We start from the raw sequence: 22,696 nt of genomic DNA, 5'->3' as shown, positions 1-22,696 counted from the left end.
CCAAAGGCCCAGCAGCTTGAACGTTTTTACTCTTTCAATTGTATCATTACCAATCATAAGTGAAGGTGGTGCAGGAATTCCTTCTTTGAAGCAAATCCACATATCTTTAGTCTTTTTTATATTAAGTTCCATCTTGTTTCTAAGTGCCCAGTCATTCGTTGCATCTAACACCGTTTGCATGTTGCCAGTGGAGCAATATGAGATTGCCTCATCCTGAGTGCAATCATCTGCATATTTGTATGTATTAATCTGCAAATGGTTGGGAATGCAATCTTCAAGATCGTTAACATAGACATTAAACATTGTTGGTGAGATGACAGAACCCTGGGGGACTCCAGAAGGACAGGACCTAATAGATGATAAACTCGCACCTATTTTTACTCGCTGGCTTCTTCCTTCTAAGAAACTCTTCGTCCATAACCAAAAGCATTTAGATACATTCATTTCAGCTAATTTTCTTAGGAGCAAACCATGGTCAACCATATCGAAAGCTTTACGAAAATCAATAAATAAGGCATGAATTCCCATTCTTCCATCCCGTGAATTTTCGGTCTTATTGTACCAATTTTGGGTAATACTCGCTAACGCAGATACTGTTGATCTTCCTTTTGTAAATGCATGTTGATTGTCTTTGATGTTAAGGTCATTTTTATTCAGTTTAAGTTGTATGGTTTCCAAGATTTTTGCCATTTGCGGTAATACAGAGATTTGCCGGAAATCATTGTCAATATCATTCGGGGGGTATACTTTGGGCACAGGGGTGACCAATGCGTGCTTATAGAGAGTCGGGTATTTGGACTGGGAAATGCTAGAGCAGATGATATTATGAATAATAGGGGCAAGCTCTTCACTGTAACGTTTCAGTAGCCATGCAGGAATGTCGTCCGAACCGCTTGCTTTCTTAGGGTTTAGGTGTTTGAGAATTGCCTTAATTTGTCCAATCGAAGGTAACAGCGGCTTGGTATCTTTGAGTAAATGTTCAATTTCCTCTAGTTTTGGTTTTTCATTAGGAGTGGTGCTCTGCCAAGGCTTGGTGAAACTTTGTTGTAAGCGTTCAGCTAGGTCATCTGTGGGGGCTGCTGAAGATTGGAAGTTACAATCATTAGCAGCCACAAGTTCATATATAATTTTATACCACTTTGCTGGGCTTGTTACACGTGTATCTTCCGCTTTCGATTGATAATACGTTTTCTTAGCACTAGATATAAGTGAAGAAACTTCAAAGCGTTTCAAATGTTTCAACGCGTTTCAAATGATTCAAAGCGTTTCAAATGATTCAACGCGTTTCAAATGATTCAAAGCGTTTCAAATGAGTCAAAGCGTTTCAAACGATTCAACGCGTTTCAAATGATTCAAAGCGTTTCAAATGATTCAACGCGTTTCAAATGATTCAACGCGTTTCAAATGATTCAAAGCGTTTCAAATGATTCAAAGCGTTTCAAATGTTTCAACGCGTTTCAAATGATTCAAAGCGTTTCAAATGATTCAAAGCGTTTCAAATGATTCAACGCGTTTCAAATGATTCAAAGCGTTTCAAATGAGTCAAAGCGTTTCAAACGATTCAACGCGTTTCAAATGATTCAAAGCGTTTCAAATGATTCAACGCGTTTCAAATGATTCAACGCGTTTCAAATGATTCAACGCGTTTCAAATGATTCAACGCGTTTCAAATGATTCAAAGCGTTTCAAATGATTCAAAGCGTTTCAAATGTTTCAACGCGTTTCAAACGATTCAACGCGTTTCAAATGATTCAACGCGTTTCAAATGATTCAACGCGTTTAAAATGATTCAAAGCGTTTCAAATGATTCAAAGCGTTTCAAATGTTTCAACGCGTTTCAAACGATTCAACGCGTTTCAAATGATTCAACGCGTTTCAAATGATTCAACGCGTTTAAAATGATTCAAAGCGTTTCAAATGATTCAAAGCGTTTCAAATGATTCAAAGCGTTTCAAATGATTCAACGCGTTTAAAATGATTCAACGCGTTTCAAATGATTCAAAGCGTTTCAAATGATTCAAAGCGTTTCAAATGATTCAAAGCGTTTCAAATGTTTCAACGCGTTTCAAACGATTCAACGCGTTTCAAATGATTCAACGCGTTTCAAATGATTCAACGCGTTTAAAATGATTCAAAGCGTTTCAAATGATTCAAAGCGTTTCAAACGATTCAACGCGTTTCAAATGATTCAACGCGTTTTCAAATGATTCAACGCGTTTCAAATGATTCAAAGCGTTTCAAATGATTCAAAGCGTTTCAAATGTTTCAACGCGTTTCAAATGATTCAAAGCGTTTCAAATTATTCAACGCGTTTCAAATGATTCAAAGCGTTTCAAATGAGTCAAAGCGTTTCAAACGATTCAACGCGTTTCAAATGATTCAAAGCGTTTCAAATGATTCAACGCGTTTCAAATGATTCAACGCGTTTCAAATGATTCAAAGCGTTTCAAATGATTCAAAGCGTTTCAAATGTTTCAACGCGTTTCAAATGATTCAAAGCGTTTCAAATGATTCAAAGCGTTTCAAATGATTCAACGCGTTTCAAATGATTCAAAGCGTTTCAAATGAGTCAAAGCGTTTCAAACGATTCAACGCGTTTCAAATGATTCAAAGCGTTTCAAATGATTCAACGCGTTTCAAATGATTCAACGCGTTTCAAATGATTCAACGCGTTTCAAATGATTCAACGCGTTTAAAATGATTCAAAGCGTTTCAAATGATTCAAAGCGTTTCAAATGTTTCAACGCGTTTCAAACGATTCAACGCGTTTCAAATGATTCAACGCGTTTCAAATGATTCAACGCGTTTAAAATGATTCAAAGCGTTTCAAATGATTCAAAGCGTTTCAAATGTTTCAACGCGTTTCAAACGATTCAACGCGTTTCAAATGATTCAACGCGTTTCAAATGATTCAACGCGTTTAAAATGATTCAAAGCGTTTCAAATGATTCAAAGCGTTTCAAATGATTCAAAGCGTTTCAAATGATTCAACGCGTTTAAAATGATTCAACGCGTTTCAAATGATTCAAAGCGTTTCAAATGATTCAAAGCGTTTCAAATGATTCAAAGCGTTTCAAATGTTTCAACGCGTTTCAAACGATTCAACGCGTTTCAAATGATTCAACGCGTTTCAAATGATTCAACGCGTTTAAAATGATTCAAAGCGTTTCAAATGATTCAAAGCGTTTCAAACGATTCAACGCGTTTCAAATGATTCAACGCGTTTCAAATGATTCAACGCGTTTCAAATGATTCAAAGCGTTTCAAATGATTCAAAGCGTTTCAAATGTTTCAACGCGTTTCAAATGATTCAAAGCGTTTCAAATGATTCAACGCGTTTCAAATGATTCAAAGCGTTTCAAATGAGTCAAAGCGTTTCAAACGATTCAACGCGTTTCAAATGATTCAAAGCGTTTCAAATGATTCAACGCGTTTCAAATGATTCAACGCGTTTCAAATGATTCAAAGCGTTTCAAATGATTCAAAGCGTTTCAAATGTTTCAACGCGTTTCAAATGATTCAAAGCGTTTCAAATGATTCAAAGCGTTTCAAATGATTCAACGCGTTTCAAATGATTCAAAGCGTTTCAAATGAGTCAAAGCGTTTCAAACGATTCAACGCGTTTCAAATGATTCAAAGCGTTTCAAATGATTCAACGCGTTTCAAATGATTCAACGCGTTTCAAATGATTCAACGCGTTTCAAATGATTCAACGCGTTTCAAATGATTCAAAGCGTTTCAAATGAGTCAAAGCGTTTCAAACGATTCAACGCGTTTCAAATGATTCAAAGCGTTTCAAATGAGTCAAAGCGTTTCAAATGATTCAACGCGTTTCAAATGATTCAAAGCGTTTCAAATGATTCAACGCGTTTCAAATGATTCGACGCGTTTCAAATTATTCAAAGCGTTTCAAATGATTCAACGCGTTTCAAATGATTCAACGCGTTTCAAATGATTCAACGCGTTTCAAATGATTCAACGCGTTTCAAATGATTCAACGCGTTTCAAATGATTTAACGCGTTTCAAATGATTCAAAGCGTTTCACATGATTCAACGCGTTTCCAATGATTCAACGCGTTTCACATGATTCAACGCGTTTAAGTCAAATGATTCAACGCGTTTAAAATGATTCAACGCGTTTCAAATGATTCAACGCGTTTAAAATGATTCAATGCGTTTGAAATGATTCAACGCGTTTAAAATGATTCAACGCGTTTGAAATGATTCAACGCGTTTAAGTCAAATGATTCAACGCGTTTAAAATGATTCAATGCGTTTGAAAGGATTCAACGCGTTTAAAATGATTCAACGCGTTGTGAAATGATTGAACACGTTGTAAAATGATTCAACGCGTTGTAAAATGATTCAACGCGTTGTGAAATGATTGAACACGTTGTAAAATGATTCAACGCGTTCTGAGAGGATTCAACGCGTTTAAAATGATGATTCAACGCGTTGTGAAATGATTGAACACGTTGTAAGATGATTCAACGCGTTGTAAAATTATTCAACGCGTTGTGAAATGATTTTAAACGATTCAACACGTTGTGAAATTATTCAACGCTTCTATGCTCTAGTTTGAGATCACTGGGATTGGAAACGTTTCTCTTTTAAGTAATAATGAAACTGAATAAAAATCCCTAGTCACCTTAGGTTTGAGATTGCGCAAGCAAGAATTGCGTAATTCTTTGCTCAGGTTTGACGTTTTATTTAATATTCAACATTTCTTCATTCCCATGTTGTAGCGGAAGAACTTTGTCTTCAACGCTATCAAATCCCAGATTGGTGAAGCCGTGAAGACATTATGATTCAGTAATACTCAAAGAAGATGTGTGAAAGAAATCTTCAAGAGGTATTCACTTTACACTCACAGAACGTAACAAGCACATGGAATGATGTTGTATGGTCGGTATTGTTGGGTTAATTACACCTCGAATTACACACTTGTATTTAACGAAAATTGTGTATTTAATTTCATACCTGCTGAGATGGAAATTCCCGATTTGACTGTGATTATAGACATAAATGTATTTGTTAAATGGCTATAAAACAACTGCATTTCACAACTATACGTTTTAAGGTTTTATGAAACAATAATAGATGTTGGCTATAGCAATAAACGTACCAGGCGGAATGAATTAACACAAGTATACGGATAGATAGTTTGCCGATCGACACATATTAATATTGGTATTACCAATTTGTCAAAATTCTATAGAGTAGAGTGAAGTGATAGTTTTGAAGTTATAGTGATTGAATTATTTATTGATTATATATATTTAAAATTACTAATTTATATACTTACTATTGTCGGACATAGTATTTTGTTCTCATGCAGTCACAAAGTGACCTATGTGCATGTGTTTTGTTCTCCAAAAGTTGCTGTACATAAATTGGAGCGGCTTTAACACGCAACAGACTGGTATATACTATAAAGCTTCTTCTCGTTCTTCTTAGCATTATCATGCATGTAAAATGCGGACATGCGGTTCTCAACTGATTATATCCGAATCACTGCAGATCGTGCAACTGCAATGACTGCATCGCTATATGCTTATGCTATGGCATTCTGAAGCCGTAATGTCAAAATAAAGCTCAATCACAAACTCGACATCATTCAGAAATCAAACGTCATTCGATTACTTGCATGTCCTCGAATGTGGACTGTTTATATTTCCAGTATTTTTGTTGAAACGTGAAACGTCCAAACATAGAGACACCCGGCGGGGATCTGCCATCAGTGCCATGATACATATACCTCCTATTAGCTGTATAGTTGGACTCAATTCACCGACTAAAAAAACACTCTTCATCCGTTCATCGGTAGATGAATGGAATACAATTTATACTTATAATATCAAGATTAAGAAGAATCACTCAACTTAACAACGAAAATAAAAATCCAGTCTTGCAATATAAAATCAATGTTGTGATGATAGACATACAACATAGCCTATAATATAAGTCTACTACAAGTATGACAGAAAACAGACTTATATATTTATGATTTATCCTCTCAGAAAAATTTCCTGCCGCCATAGGCGATGTGCATGGCAGTGATATGATCAGTTAATTTGTTGTTGAACATTATACAGCTGCAGGATTTATCAAAAGAAATAAGAAATGAAGGAGGAGTCTCCATTAAGAACCGAGTATATCTCTTCAAAACATATCAATCGTGTTTCATTGGTAAGCCATATAAATATCACAATTTAATGTTTGTATTAGTTGTATGTCTATTTACGGTTTTAAATTTATTCTTGTATCTTCATCAGTACTATATGATCAGTACTATATGATCAGTACTATATGATCAGTACTATATGATCAGTACTATATGATCAGTACTATATACAAAGATTTCTGTTGTAGGTTATGATTTGGTTGACTGGTTAATAAGTCATAGTCATGCAAAATCACGTGACGATGCTGTGAAACTGGGCGAGGTTTGTCTGATGATCCACGTTAAGAAATCCCCCGGAATTTGTAACAATTTCTTCAATCCTCAATTCTTGATATTATCTTGTTTACTGTGCATGGTCGTGATGGCTTAAATTTTATTTCATTTTGCAGAATCTTTTAAATGCAAACCTTATTCATCACGTGTTGGATAGACATCATTTTAGAGACCATTATTTGTTTTACAGGTTTCGTGATGATGGTAAATAATACTCCACATAATTATATCAGTGTACTCAATCATGCAGACCTATATATAATATTCGAATATATAAAGGGTGATCAACTCTTATAGATAAGATATTAATATTATTTTAGCCAGACCAAGTAAAATACTCCAAGAATAAGTATGCATGGAATCACGAAATAAGGAATTGTATAGAATGAATATAAATTCACATTAGATGCGGTGATATCCTCGTTGCTGATAACTTGTAACTTCGTAAACCAGCAGACTTACAAAAGCATTACGTACGAGACGTATAAATAAAAAAATAGAATTTCTGCGACAGGACAAAGCAATCCTTTCATTATTATAAATAGCAATATATTTGACCTATTACAATTACTTCGTTGCTTATAGATCCACAAATGAATATTAATGCAGGACCAAATGTGACTTCATTAAAAGCAGAATGTGGAGCGAAATTTTCTTGGGCGAAATCTCCAGGTTTTGTGTTTTGGTACAAGCACTACTTTGTACTAAAAAGTGAGGATACGATACTTTATGAATTCAAGACTGATTTGGTATGTAGTATTGGAGAATAGTTGGTATGTAGTACTGGAAAATTGTGTTCGAACACGCGTGCATTATTATATCTTAATGAAACTCTACTTTTTTGTGCAAGGATTCCTCTCCTTATCAAAATTACGATTTAAAAGATGCAACTGTGGCCGTAGATAACAGTGCAAAATATTGTATCGCTTTGAAACTGGCTGATCTACAGATGGGAAGTATGCCATTCTCAGTTTTTTTTCACTATACCGACATGCAAACATATAGTTGTTGAAAGCTCAGTCAAAGTAATTAAAATGCATTTTATGTTATCGAGGGTGACATGCTGCATGTAGTACTGCTATACACAGCATTTGAGCTAGCTTTGATATAGCTTTCATTCTTGCAGCCTTGAAATTATCGTTTGACTCAGATGATGAACAGCTTTCTTGGTTGAAACAGTTTGAGAGATCTGGAGTTGTTACTGGGGAAACAGAAGAGGTATATACTGCCATTATGAATTGTTTCCAATTTTGAGTTTGTGGAGTCAGTTTACGTCTCTTTTTCCTGCCATCACATTCGTTTTCCCGCGCAGGCAAAGCGGCCCTTGAAAATCTTCTCGTTCGGCCGTGACAGGCCTAAAGTCCGTTTTCCTAAACAACTTCCATTGACCCACAAAGCACTATATACTTTCCTCAACATTCATATTTCTGTTTACCTTCATCTCTTCTATATATTGTTAGCAACGATGAACTAATATTTAAAACATTTTAGGCCATCGATGATAAAATTAAAAATGCGAGATCTATCTACGAGTTTCAAGCAAAAGATATTAATGGTTCAATGGTTTCAATTTCAAAATTTAAGTAAGTATTAATGTGTTGATATGGTATAGTGAAGGTCAAGAGATGAAAGAGTTAGAATGTGTTGGCTGCTACACGCAAAATATATTTTCGCTTTCTCCTGTACGTGATTCCTTTATGGTCTTTGTAGGTAGTGCATGTATATATGCACTCTGCAATGTAGTATTGTGTATGCTGACTATTTGTTTACTTCGAATCTTTATTTCTAGAGGTTTTGTGACACTAATCGTCAACGTTGCATCCTTTTGAGGGTTAACCCCCAAGAACTACACTCAGCTGGTGGAGCTTGATTCACGTTTCTCAGAACGAGGCTTGAGAATTCTTGGGTTTCCTTGCAATCAGTTTGGAAACCAGGTATAACGCGTTCGTCAGTACCTACGTAAGGCTATATATTTAAAATGTCTACCCGGTCATTAGAACTGCATGTATTTTCAAAATAATTTTCAGGAACCGGACTCTGAAGACGTCATCAAGACATTTGCTGCTGGCTATCATGTGAAGTTTGATATGTTTTCAAAAATTAACGTGAACGGTTCCAATGCTTTGCCTTTGTATAAGTACTTAAAAAGTCAATTGAAAGGCACTCTGGGAAGGTAAAGTTCCACTTGTTGTCTGTCAGTTTCAATTGAGAGCTCCATGCACATCAGAAGAAGTAGAATTTGTTACTCATTCGTTACATATATGACGTCAACAATATATATACAGGATTTTTCTCGAAGAATTCTATTTATGTGACTTTTTCATTTCAGCTTCATTAAGTGGAATTTTGCCAAGGTAGGTCCCTTGCTGTTGTTTTCTTACTTCCGTTTTATAAACCCACCATTTTACAATCAAATCGCATTCTTTCTAGTTTCTTTGTAATCGAGATGGACAACCAATTAAACGATATTCTCCAACCACCCCGCCACTTGTAAGTTAAGATGTTTCATTCTTGTTTTCAGAATGATTTAAATCTTATTCTAACAATTGTAGCACCTGGTATGCGAGAAGTAACACATGTGGTTTGGCTAGAACGACTAAAAATATATTGACAACTGGGACACTTGCTCTTAATTTGTCTGCATTGAATTAGATAGACTACTCGAAAATTGTATTACTAAAAACTTTCACGTTTAAGCTAAGACGTTTTGTCTGAAAGTTAGTAGAAAGACCATTACACTATCACTACCATTACACCATACATAATTTGTTCTGAACATATATGAAAACTCTGAAGAAGCGTTTTTATTTCTAGGATATTGTTCCCGACATTGAAGCTTTGTTATAACTACGACAGACGGTGTTTCAGAGGAAGAAAATGCATCAGCGAGAGAGCATCGACTCAGTCATATACATCAAATGTTCTGCTGCCAATTTTGACTTTATGAAAACAAACTTGTAAACTGCTTTTGCAGATGAGATTTGTTAGATGTGTCTGGTCAGTCTGATAACAGGATATGGTGATGTATCTATGTATGATGTATGAATATCTTTAAATAAAAATAAGCAAAATAATTATCCATCTTTTTATAGGCATATAAAACATGCCGCTTTATGGATTTTTACGGATTCAGTAATACAGGCCTGATTAATTAACAAAAAACAGCCAGTCGTTTTAACTCCAACAAATTATCGAAAATAGTCGCGAGCATCCAAGCTATATAGAGTGACATATACAACCAACACGGGGACGGTGTATAGTTTTATTCCAAGTTTAGGCAATCTAAACTTCGAAAAATGATGTTAAAGTGTTACTGCATGTGTCGGTACAACTATATATATAGTAGAAACGCGGTCTGATATATCAACGCTGCCCCCAATGGCTGATTGAACAAATATACTTGAGGTGACAATACCCAAGATGAGAATTTTAATGATTTCGAAATCTATACCCACTCGTAGTACAATAAAAAATAATGAATACAATATCATTTTTTTATATGACACCGCGCACAGCTGCGATGAAGATTCCGTGGGTCGTTATGCTTGCAATATGTGATACAAGAGGAGAAGACTGTACCTAATTTACGAATGCTAAAACATGGTTTTATAGATAGAAATTAAGCCTCCATTTATATTCGTTTTTGTGCTGGTAAAGATATAACAGCTAGTGCATGCGTAAGGATAAGTCAGAGAATGTAACGAACATTCATTTACGGTTTGAGGCTTATTCATCATCTCTTAAACTCCTATATATAGCCATGTCTAGATCCGGTGGTTTTGGTTCGACTTTATTTACAGTCAGTTTCGACATTCATTTTGGTTTATCAATGTTGGGCAATTTCCTGCATTTGTTTTGCATGATTGGGAACTTTAAAGAACAAACTTAAGGAAGTCCGATCCGACCAACCTTAACTAATATTTATTATTCATGTGTTCACGAGAGCAAGAATATTGCATTAACATCGCCAATGGGCATGCACTTGGTGATGCAGTATGTATGTATCTCCCCATACATGCATAAAATATCCTCTGTAAGTGAGGAATGAACGATGATGAAAGTCAATGTTTTCATAAGTATAGAATTCAACATATATAATGACATGCATGGTTCTGTGAAAGAAGTTTTATTGAAGTTTTATCGTAAAGTGAGTGTTAGATTATATCCTTATTACTCTCTGACGAACGCAAGACGTAGTAGGAAACATAAAAAAGGGAAATGGAGCTTGCTTATAGGCTTACTTACACACGTAGAAGTTTAGAATATCAGCTTTATAGTAGGGTTATTCTTTCAAAAAACAAACACCAACACGTGTTCCCTGCTGCGAGAAACTGACTAAGTTTTTGTTTCACAGATTATTTCTTTCGAAATTACTGTCATTCCATGTTTATGTCCCGGAATACTGGAAAGGACTATTAATATAAACAGCGTTGTTATGATTTATTGTTGCCAATGTTGGCTTGTTTCCACGATGTTCGTATCACAGACTGAAAATATGTCGCACAGGCCATATAAGCAGTCGCAGTGTGGGTAAAATTTTGGTATGTAGTGGGGGTGGGGTAAATATTGTTCAATTATAAGATTGACGGAAATGTCGATCAGTTGATACACAACTGCACGCAACAAACCAGTTTTGATGTTGGAAATGATCGACTATATATATATATAGATCGAATAGATATACACTGCATGTTTAAATACTTTTGACTTTTGAAGAATCTGTTTTAAATTAGTTTCTTGTTGATCCTAAATTTCAAGGCATTATCGCCCATCTATTAATATTTTGTAATGCAAGTATCGCGGTGCCAAATTATTGCAGAAGATCACCCTAAACTTACTCATGCAGTTTGTGTTAACATGTTTATTTAACAACTTTTTTCAGTAGTTTAGAGATTTAATTCCTTATCAGTCTTGATTCAAAAAGAAAGTCTTAAGACAAAAATAGAAAGCTGAAAAGCTAAGACTATAAGTGAAATAAAGATCATGAGTTGCTAACTCACAACTCGGGTTGATGGATGCATGTAATCTGCCAAAATGAATCAGAAAAGTTGTCCTCTGTATAGCATTGTCCAAGCCAAGGGCTCACAGGTGATATGCAGAGTCAGCAAAACAACCGAGAACTCTGCATGTGGGAAGCAACAACAAAATATTTTATTTATATTTTATGTTCTCCACAGTAAATTCTATAGAACGCTGCTTTTTAGCTTAATTATTGCAATATTTAGTGATTTTTAATACTACAGTGTAGAATATATGCATGTAAAGAGTGATTTCTGAGAAGTTGGAATGTGTTCGTAGTCGTAGGATGTAAACTAAAACCCGGGTGATCAAACCGGTTATATCGGAAATCTTAATTTCAGTAACTAAAACAATAGTTTTGATATTAGTCGAAATAGACCAAGGCGAAGCTGGAAACGGGAAATTTAACGACTTTCCTGTCGACTTCACAAATTTAATTCCAAGTACAATACACTATGAAAATACAGCGACAATAGATCTATTCTTTGTGACACCGCTAAGAATAATTTTCCGGAGAGTAGAAAAAGAGGTTCAAGTTCCGTCAATGAGTCACCATGCAGTGGTTGCACATGACACCGCTGTGATTCTATTAACTCTAATATAATATTAGGCTAGATTTGAACGTCATCTGCAAAATATTTTTTCGAGGTGTAAAGCTATTTTCACAGTTTTAGCCACCGTCTTTGCCAACCACCGTTGTGTATTTATGGCGTATGTAAATAAACACATTGTCATTGTCTAATCAAATAACAAAAAATGAAATACTCACCGAAAAGTCGCTTCAACACGTGCTTTCTGTGTGGGAAACTCATGCATGTGCAGGCATATACGCTGCTGGTTGTAATATATATAGCGCAGCGTGATTAAATTATTGTTTTCATTATGAAATAGTTCAACGACAACGGTCCAGCGAGTGAAAAAAATAATTGAAACTCCGGCGTTGTGAATATTCCAATGACTCTGATATACAAGAGCACGTCACTGCTTCAGAGGTATAATAGCCGTATGAGATGCACGAACTTCTAGTATATAGCTACATCTTATTTATTCCTCGCTTAAAAAAGTTGAGGATTTGACAATTTGTTTTAAATTCGTGAATCGTGTCTTGATTTATTTAATAATGCCAATAAATAACGAAGCCTTGAGTGTCATAGTGCAAATCACGTGTACCAATATTGTACATTGAGATTTTTACTTTTGAAATGGCCATGAAATAGCCTATAAACATAGTTGAATTTTAGAGGAACCTCATTCTATAAACGATAACCACAAAGCGACAAACTGACCAGTTCAGATTAAACAGAATTTCCTGAATTTTGTGGTTTTCCAAACGTTGCATGTTTCTGGTAATACTAACTCGGATTCCAAAGGTATAGTGCAAGCAAATATCAAGCGTTTATTTACTGTTGCATTGATACAAGAAGATGTTACACTATTTACTGAAAATTCAATATCTGCACTGGGTTAAGTAAGAACCATATCATGGCATGAATCCATTTTTCATTGTTTGGTCAAAATCACTTTATTTCGCCTCCTGCAAATCTCTTCAAATCTCTTCACTCGTTCTCAACATTAATATATATTATCCTAATATCTTTTCCATTGCCCCAGATAAGGTACAAACTTGGCTGTGTCACCTTACATCCATGGATCTCTCATCATCATGTCATCAGGAATATCTCGTGGGGCCGTGGCCATGCTCAAAACATGCTCGCCTCACACCAAATTTCTAAACTTGCCTGACGTTTCATTGCATTAACAAAGAGATTATATGAGGATATTCAATACAATAAATAGACGTACTTTTGAAGTTAGTTTTGGAGACAGCCTCTAAATTTTGAAGAAGTAGTTTACAAAAGAAGTTGTGACTCGGGAATTTAATAAAAGATATGATTTTTTCTTATGTTATTTGATAGAAACATCTAAAAGGCAAAATAATTGGGTTTTAGCATCAGGCAAAGTAGGCGTGGCTCGGGTGCGCCTCAAAACAAAAATTTGTCGCTCCTCCAAGTTCCAAATATGACTAAGAAGAAATTAAAACAAATACAAAAGCTCCTTTACGTTTCTCTCTAAAGTTGGCAGAATAACGCGTCACATTTTCTGTAAAGTACACCAATTAACTATACTGACAGAGAGTCCCAAAAATTAGACCCGACGCAAAAAAACTTTAAATAAAAATCTCATTTATTCATAGACTCCTTTCTGTAAATTTTGTTCTTCCACAATAATAAATATTTTATGTACATTAATTACCTTTGCAATATTTACAAATAAACTTTCCTGGGAATAATTTCAACATCTTTATGTACTGATATATTTGAAATGAATGGTTTCATTTTAAATGCAAATATACTACGTCTTTTACCCAAAGCATATATGAAAAGTTTCTTTGCTTATGTGATAAAAAGACTAATATTTGCAATTAAAATCATACCAATGCTCGGACGCACGGTTTTCTCAAGTTATCAAGTTCAGCAAAGTCGCTGTGAAACAAGAGTCATTAGTTTTCTCTTTCCACGATAGAGGATTTTCATGTTCTCAATGAGTGCGTTAAATCTTTTGTCGCCATCACTTGCCAGAAGAAAGATTTCTTTGGCCTTCAAGAGGAAGTCAGTAAAGTCAGTATAATGTTTAGGACTTATTTGATTCAGTCTGTTATGTGCACAGTTCACATACGCATTGATGGCAGCTTCAACCAGAGGTTGCAGGCATGGGTCGTCATAGGTCAAATGGGTTGGACCATCTGACTGCGGATTAATCTGAGCCACGCCAGCAGGTGTTAATATACAGCGGTGTAGTAGATCAGAGAGAACAGATGGGCATTGCACAGCATTGACAATGAGTAAAATCATATGACCAAGTTCAGCTCTTCCCAAAGCATGAGCAAGGCCACAGGACCAATGAACATCACCAACAGAAGGACCAGATTCATTGTTAGCAACAGTTGAATGTTTGATAGCTAGTGCTGCCAGTCTAAACGCTTTGATTGGATGGTTCTTGTGGTCCATGTACCTTGCAATAGCAAACAAATGTGTGGGGGAAATTGAGCCAGCACACTCGACAATGGTACGGTAAGCGGTCTCGAAGGTCTTGGGTTCAGATTCACAGAGTGTTAGTGCAGACAATGCGCAGAACTGAGGATCTTTATTGATGCACTGGAGTATTATTGCTTGGATGTAGGCACGAAGAGAATCTTGTTCTGTATGACTGAGGTTTAATTCTTGGTAAGCACACTGTGACATAGCGATTGGTGCGACACAGTTTGTTACCTCGATTGGAGTGAAAAGGGACTGCCAGTTTTGCAGGATAGTCACTAAAACAGATTTATTTAACTGTAAGGAACACGCCAGCAACCACTGGATAACGTCACGTCGTTTGCATGTTGTTTTATTGAGTGATGAGGTTAAAATGTGTAAGCCAAGATCTAAAGCACTTTCGCACACATCACGATCATCGTCTGATTTCAGTTTTAAAGTGTCTTGAGCCAAACGGAATAAATAAGTTGCATTTTGTATATGTTTCTTGATTAGAATCAAAAGACTTTGTAGTTTATTTTTGTCATCTTTGCAGGATTTTATCATACAAGCAGCCAGTTCACATTGTTGAGCTTCCAAATGTGCAAATGTGTGCCATTTCGTTTCACTAGACGTCTCATTGTTCAAAAAGTCACTTTGTAATGCGCTCATTCCAATCTCGAAAGCAAGTTCTCTGTCTTCGTGTAATAAAACGTTAAATAAATACCGCGCAAATGTTTGAAGTGGGACGCTGGTCTTATCTACGCATAAACCACTACCACCCGAGGATTTCATTTCAAGGATTTTACACGCTTGTTCATGAATTGTGTTCAAAGTTTGATTATCCTGTTTCAACATAGTCAATTGCGCGATGAGTTGTTCCTCTTCATTTCTTGATTTCTGTTGACCAAAGGATGATTTGGGCATTCTGCGATGTTGACTAAGTCCAATTAACGCAACTTCTAAAGCTAAGTTTAAGTAACGTTTCTCTGTAATATTATTATCTTCGCCATCACCCATCAACGTGTCATAAAGTGTTGGAATAGGCTCGAGGACATTTCCAATCCATCCAGAAGGCGCGACTGAAGCTGTGAATCCTTCTTGACGTATTTTACGTAATGTTTCATCTTGTTTTTGCTTCATCCCGTTGGCAACAGCGACAGCTAAACGTAGAGCCTCTGTCTGAAAACCGTGAGTTTTTAGCGCATCGATTCTTGCTGCCGCAACACATAGCTCCTCTGAAATTAAGAAATAGACAATGAAGTTAAATACAACGAAAATAAACTAAAATGTTATTCAAACCAAAATGCATGTTTAAAGGTTTTTACAATATCTGCATGCGCACCTTCTTCTACATGCACGTATATAAAAATTTAGATAAATTAAATTTTGACAAATAGAATTATCCCCGAGTAAATGTTCTTACCTGACCAAGTCAAATTTTGATCATCAGACTTCAATATCGTTTGAAGGACTTGACTTTTCCAGTCGAGATCACACGCAGATATTGCACGCGAGAATACGGTTTGCTTTCCTGAATTCTCGCAAATTTCACCTAGGATAGGGCAAACTTCAAGGCTACTCCATTCTTGTAACTGTTTTTTTAATGATTGCTTCTCGTCAGATTCACAGCTCGGGTTCAATACAATGCACATCCAAAGAGCGCCAAGATGATCCCAGAGTTGTCGACATTTTTCAGTCATTGCAACGTTTTGTTGCAGTTTTGGATCGGCGAGAAATTGTTCTGTAATCAGAGTCAACATTCTAGGGCCATTACAATCTTGAACCCGGAGTAACTCTCGCACCTAACAAAAAGAAATATAAAGGTATAATGAGGCGAAAAGTATGGAGGAAAATAAAATTGAAAGAATTTATCAAATTAGGCGAAAATATGGATACAGCTTTAAGTTCTGTATTGTTCGCTTTTATTGCGAATAGATAAGATCTTCACGCTCGGCTCTTCGTATATATGAAGATTATAGCATCTCTTTTTACTTAATTACAAAACGTTTAGAAATCAAAACTTTTTCCACACAGAACATTTAAAATTATTGTAAAAATTCACAATTACCCAGAATTAGACATCTTAGGAAAATAGAATTCAGGGCGTGCTCACTTTAATTAACAGGCCACCTTTTGACTTTTAAACATCGCAAGCCTGATAAGATTCATACCTTGGCAAACATGCTATGTAGTTGCTTTCCATTATTTGTGCAAGATCCTTGAGATAGATATGCTTTGACTTGTTCCTGAACTTGTTCGGCATCCAAATGCCATCTGTTGTCATCTTCAACTGCCCCACCAGCGGTCGGATCTGGGGCTCCTTGCAGAAGATTAATTTCTGATTTTGCATGCAGTATCTCATCAGCCAAGCGTTGTGCGGTGGGTAGAACCTCGGTATGATGCGCAGTTATTAGGTATTGAACAAGTTTTTGAAGTTGGTTTCGATTCATTTTGAGTAATGTTTCCGATATTGGTACTCTTAGAGTGACGGCATTAGGATAACGAATACGATATAATGATAAGGCTACAACATGGGAACACCATAATATGTCCTTGCTTCCACAACTACAGGAAACGCTCGTTATTTTACAACGATCAAAGTTGACAGAAACTTTGAAATTCTCGCCTTCATCTTGGACACTGCCACTCAGATGAAAACCTTAAATAAAAAACGACAAACAATTTGTTAGAAATGCTTTCAACTAGTCATACATATAATGCAAACATTTTAAGAAAGAAGCTCTAATTTTTAAACAAAACAGTTCTTGTGAAAAGCTATAGAAAATCTTAATCTATAGTCTATACTCAAGACAACTAATAGATTATTATACAGTAATTAGGCTAGCTGTGACTATAGTATGAGCTATGGCCTGTCTTTTTTTTAGTACAAAGCCAATACACTTAACTGCTGAATATGCGCTAAAATGGTAAAAATGTTCTAAAAATCGATTAAATTATGCCCGAATTGAATAGAAAAAAGCATACTTGAGAATATATTGAATTAATGGACCAAAATCAAAGGGAAGCGACAGATAAAGTTCAGAAAAGACTGAATACACATGCAATTCGCAAAAGTCATTAATTTACGTTTGAGTAAGTCCCTTGGTAGCTACAACAGAGCAATCTCCCATTTTCAGCATCTCAAAAATACTCTTATTTAATGAAAAGACCAACACCAGCTTAATAACATATAGCCAAGGGGGTATTTAACTCAGCGATAGTGCTATAGAGTTGACTGGCTAGGAGATCATTTGTGAACGCCAAATGCAATAATCAATAGACTTTTAATCTTCTACAATTATATTGAAAATCATTAACTCTTTTTAACGTCCTTTAATTGTTATGATAGTTTAGGACTTTAGGAAAGTCTTGTCCAAAGCTAAAATAAAGCGACGAAATAAATATATTGTATAACTCGGACGGGGGAAGTTTGATAATAGCTGGGTACCGCAAGTGTATTTGCTCCTGCAACGATAGTAATAAAGCATGCAAATGACTATCCCTTGACTGGCGCCAGGCTGGCGGCTCAGACACGGTGTATTGAGCTCCCCTCTAGAGCCGAAAACGTCATATTGATATTGTTTATATTATACTGCTTGCTTTTGCTGTTTCATATCTCATCTTGAAGTAAAATAATTGCACACCTGACACAATATTGATAAAAAATATCACGAAAATTTTAACTTTGGTTAAATTATTTATTTCTTAGACACGATATAGAACAGAGTTAGAAATGTCACTCGCTTCGTAGCACTTCGAATGCGTTTGAGTAAATAACCCCCCTGAAACCCAGGCCTACTCTTGTTTCACAACAACCCTTACCGGTGTTTTATTTAAAATAAGGGAAAACCAGACTTAATAATATTTCAACGGCCAAATTTTATATTAAAAATGAAACAAGATTAGTATGTTATGTAGGTGTATGTTTAGTGATAGTTACAAGCACTTGAGCCTCAGAGGATCTCATTAGCATAGAGCACAAAGCCGCAGACACTGTGGCGCTAACTCTCCGTTGGGAGGAAAAACTTATATTCACAAATATGACATGCTTTATCTATGCAAACATCACTGAAAAAATAATATAAAATATCACGAAAATGCTTAAGATCTCGAGACTAGTTCATCTACAGCCCCGGAGAATTTATTATATCTTTGCTAACTTTATAAATTCAACCTGGCAATTTAAAGTTACTAACAATAGAACAATATTATTATAGAAGAACTTGATAAACTTACCAACTTGTAGAATATTATTTACAGCATTTTTCTCAAGTAATTTCATTCCTTGATGAAATGGCATCTTCTGATGTTGTATAGCCGAGGATGAATACATACGAATTTCTCGTTCATCATAAGGAAATGACCAGTATATAACTCGTAGCTGAACCGGCTCGGGTATACAAGTGAATGTCTCCTCTATCTCTTGAAACGATATTTTACTAGCAACAGCTTTAGCACAGCAATCCAGCAGTGGTAATGGTTGTTGTATTTCTTGTTTTCTCATGGTTTTAGAAACCTTTGTAATTTGTTCTTCAGAGTCACTCAATTGAGCGCTGGCCCGAGACCTCTTTATACCTCGCGTCATTTCGACTAACTAAACCTCGCGTACATTTCCTTGCTAATATAAACACAGAGACAGGCGCACGCGCAGACAAATGTGGTTCCCCGCTGGCTCATTAACATATTAAGAGCTATTAAGCCAGCTCGCTCGCCTCTATGTCTGGGACTCCGTGTGACGTACTAAAAATAATCTCGCCTAGAAGCCAGCATATAAACGTTTGCGGATTACAAAAAAACACCGTATACCAAATTTTAGCACAAAATATATGATCGAGGAAAAAATGTGAATGCAGGTAGTAATGTGTTTCAGCTTTGTATAGACCTCGTGAACATGTTTGTCAACATTGAACTAACAAAACTGGTGGCTGTATTTGTTTCTGAATAACACACAAGACACCTTCTTTATCAATGATTGGCTTAATAATTTACTACAGCTAAAATCCGACCAACAAAGAACTGAAAATACGCCTTCTTTTTCTTTTAAATTTTTATCCGCGATCATGTATTGTAGCAAATTGCCCCAATATTTTAAGCCGCGTATTTAAGCGGACAAGGCACGTGTCAGAATGGCTAATCAAATTACAACCATGTTTTATCACGTGACAAACTGTGGGTGGCTGGGCGTTCTTCTGAAACACGAAATGTGAAGATGAAATATATTTATTAGTAAAATCTCTCACGAACATTCGAGTTGCAGTTTTCTAAACGCTATGTTGATATAAATAGAAGAAGCTAGGAGGGCGCCCAGCGAAGAAGTTATTTAATTATTCCCATTTAAGACACTCCGGGAGAGGGGCGACAACATGGCGCCGGGTTCCAACCTACAATATACTTCACACTAAGCATTAGAAATAACGCATTCACAACGTAGGGCAAAGGCCACACCACCTTCTAACACAGTCTAAGCTGGTCTCCTGTCGATTTTCAACCACATATATCGTGTATTAATTCATTTACTGTGTGTTTAAATATCCAAAGCAATCATCCGCATGTCAGGAGGCCCGGAACTCTCAGACATTCAGTCTCCATCTCTCTTAACCCAATGACAAGCCGTCAAAAATTAATCTCTTATATTTTCCGTCCGCTTCTTTCATATTACCTGGCATATTTATCCAGCTATTATTGTGTGATATTCGCTTTAAAGATTTATATGAAAGAGAAAACTTGCGTACGTTGTGGTCAAAAGACGCTCAGACTAGAGCAAGACACAAAAGTGTATCCTATGCATGTACTCAATATAGTCAAATACAAACAATAAAGTCTGATATAGACAAAGTCAACACCTTGCAAAATTGAGAGCGGGAAATGCTTTTAATGAGAAAAGTGCAAAATTGCTGAGATTTTCATATTTCTCCTAATAAATCTGAACCTGATCAACTACGATGAAATGCCAATGGGAGAAATTTCATCTCTTGGCATAATCTGCCCAAATTTCAATGCGGCGAAAGGATCTTATTAAAATACGCGGTTTTTTACGCATTTAATAATTTTGAATTCATTGGTATCATGTTTGTCGGGGCGTCAGAAAAGCAAATTAATTTATACACACTGTACATAAAATCGGGCTGAAATTATGACAGTTTTGCCAACTCTTCGCGTTTTTGCCAATCATAAACATACAGAGGAAGCCCACATCCACTTACCAAGACTTTGACGGTATTTTACATTTGACATATTTTTATGTGTTTATTGATTGGATTCCTAAAAGTTCAAAAGATCTTTTACCACATGCCTTCCTCGACGTCTTCCTCTCAAATTATCATATTTCAGTCTATAGTTTACTCCAAAATTATTCTTATATTTGATATATAAAATTATAAATACACAAAATGCCACTAGAAACTTTACTTCAGGAAAGTCTTGAAGGTAGAGTAGATTGGGAAGATTGAATGACGTGCCGGTAATAACGGCTCAGATAACAAGTTCGCAGGAGCACCTAGCGACGTACGATAAAGCTCGAATTCAACGAGATAAAAATATGTTTAATAGGTTATCGGCGTTTTATCGTATTACCAGAGCGAGTCTTGCAGTATGTCAGACACACTATTTGTCCAGAGTGCGCCTACAAAACTCCACAAGAATTTCTGCCCCCCTCCTCAATCCGTCCAGTAAAAACTAGAGCCTTTTTTGAAAATTAAGATCAAACTTATTATGACTCTATATGTCACTTCATTATAATATATTCCGGGTTATAAACTGTCTATACCAGTCCACGTTCGGTCATCGGTAAGCCGGGTCACGATTCCGAGGCATTTTCGGCAATTTGCCGAGCCAATATTCTAATTTAAGATACGTTGAAAAGCAGCGAACAAAGGCCGACCAGGTTTATTTAAAGGTTTGAATCAGTTCAAAACGAGTATTAATGGGAAAGCGTGCATTTAAAAGCTTATTTATTATTTCTACAGGTTGAATGTTCTTCAGAAATTATTTTGTTTGTTTAATGTTGGGTACCAAAAACGTGACTCAATAAACGTAACAAAGGCAGACACATTTGAAAAAAGAAAATAAAGATTTATTTGTAACTTGTTGCAATTATAAAGACGTCTTATAATACGCAGCATGACGTTGGTTGACTTACATACTTCCGACAAAATTTTCGTATTGTGCATTCAGTTTAGCCCTTTTTTAATCTTGTATAAGTAAACAATATATGACAGACTATGTCACAGGTCATACTAGCAGTTTCACTATATATTGGTCTGTGCATGGTCTGCGTTATATAAGTTTATAGCTACGATATGACACTTGCTTTAGCCTTTATTTGCCATCATATACTATCAGAATATGACACGACTCTGTTGTGCATGGTGACCCCGCTGAATCTCAAGACAAAGTTAACAAATTGTTTTCATCTAAATTTGCTAGTACACCTACTTTATATAACGTGAAGCAACAGTTACACCAAAGACAAAGAAGGTGTGAGGAACAAGCAACGCTGTATCGTTAACAGATTTTCTAAGCCAAATAGCTGTTTGAACAAAATTCGTCACATTTCGCAGCGGCATGATTTGGGGTCTAGAAATTGAGGCCTACAAATATTGATTGTGGAGAATATTGTGAAGTTTAAAAAGATGAACCAGAAGTTTCACTAATCAGCCGGTATAAATTTTCAGCGGTTGTGCCTTACTAGTTACCTTCTAGCGCAATTTCGTACTTATTGCAGATTTGCAGATGGCTACGAGGAAAAAATGTTGATAGTTGAGGTACACTGCGACGCAGCCGGTCAGGCCTGGATTATCGCGTTGCGTCGCAAAATCGCGCCCGGTGTGTGGGTAGTCTTCAGTTTTTAACAAGATCTTGACTGAAATGAGTGTTGTACTTTTGACGCTGGCTTGCAAACACTGGTGATATCATAAGATTGCGAAATGATTACATGGATTTTTTTAAAAAACATCGAGACCCTATAAAGCCTGGGCAGTGGGCCTACGGATCTATGCCTAACCACAGGTCACTCAAGCCAGGGCTGTAATTTTAGTTGAAATTGTACTTTGTTTTTCACGAACGAAAGCTGCGTTGAAGTTCTACTTCTCATCCTTGTGTTTATAGATAATCGATTGCATAAATTTTCTTAAAAAACCGACGTAGTAGAGTATATAGAAACGACGTGTCGTCATAGACTGTTATCACAACCTCTCAAACGCG

General features: G+C 36.1%; 1 protein-coding gene and 1 pseudogene across 1 annotated transcript; one reads left to right on the top strand and one right to left on the bottom strand.

Moving 5' to 3' along the window:
- The first annotated feature begins 4,550 nt into the window (after nt 1–4,550).
- Nucleotides 4,551–9,522, top strand: LOC114535922 (annotated as a pseudogene).
- A 4,121-nt stretch (nt 9,523–13,643) lies between these two features.
- Nucleotides 13,644–19,339, bottom strand: LOC114535896 (zinc finger SWIM domain-containing protein 5-like). The gene is made up of 4 exons (XM_028557232.1): nt 18,731–19,339; nt 16,666–17,153; nt 15,918–16,296; nt 13,644–15,729 (listed from the first exon to the last, which is right to left on the bottom strand). The coding sequence occupies exons 1-4, from the start codon at nt 19,077–19,079 to the stop codon at nt 13,949–13,951; spliced, it is 2,997 nt and encodes a 998-aa protein (XP_028413033.1). The 5' UTR covers nt 19,080–19,339; the 3' UTR covers nt 13,644–13,948.
- Between the last annotated feature and the right edge of the window lie 3,357 nt (nt 19,340–22,696).

The sequence above is a fragment of the Dendronephthya gigantea genome, unplaced genomic scaffold (genome assembly GCF_004324835.1).
Source record: "Dendronephthya gigantea isolate DGI-Jeju-01 unplaced genomic scaffold, DenGig_1.0 000127F, whole genome shotgun sequence".
NCBI lineage: Eukaryota > Metazoa > Cnidaria > Anthozoa > Malacalcyonacea > Nephtheidae > Dendronephthya > Dendronephthya gigantea.
Note: the sequence above shows the minus strand (reverse complement) of the source record. Positions and strands in the feature narration are given on the sequence as shown.

What these genes read in the sequence shown, in the direction of transcription:
- LOC114535896 (XM_028557232.1), bottom strand. Translation starts at nt 19,079, where the DNA reads ATGACGCGAGGTATAAAGAGGTCTCGGGCCAGCGCTCAATTGAGTGAC. An exon ending in AAATAATATTCTACAAGTTG is followed by an intron (nt 17,154 to 18,730) that starts GTAAGTTTATCA and finishes TTTTTATTTAAG; the next exon opens with GTTTTCATCTGAGTGGCAGT. An exon ending in TACATAGCATGTTTGCCAAG is followed by an intron (nt 16,297 to 16,665) that starts GTATGAATCTTA and finishes TCTTTTTGTTAG; the next exon opens with GTGCGAGAGTTACTCCGGGT.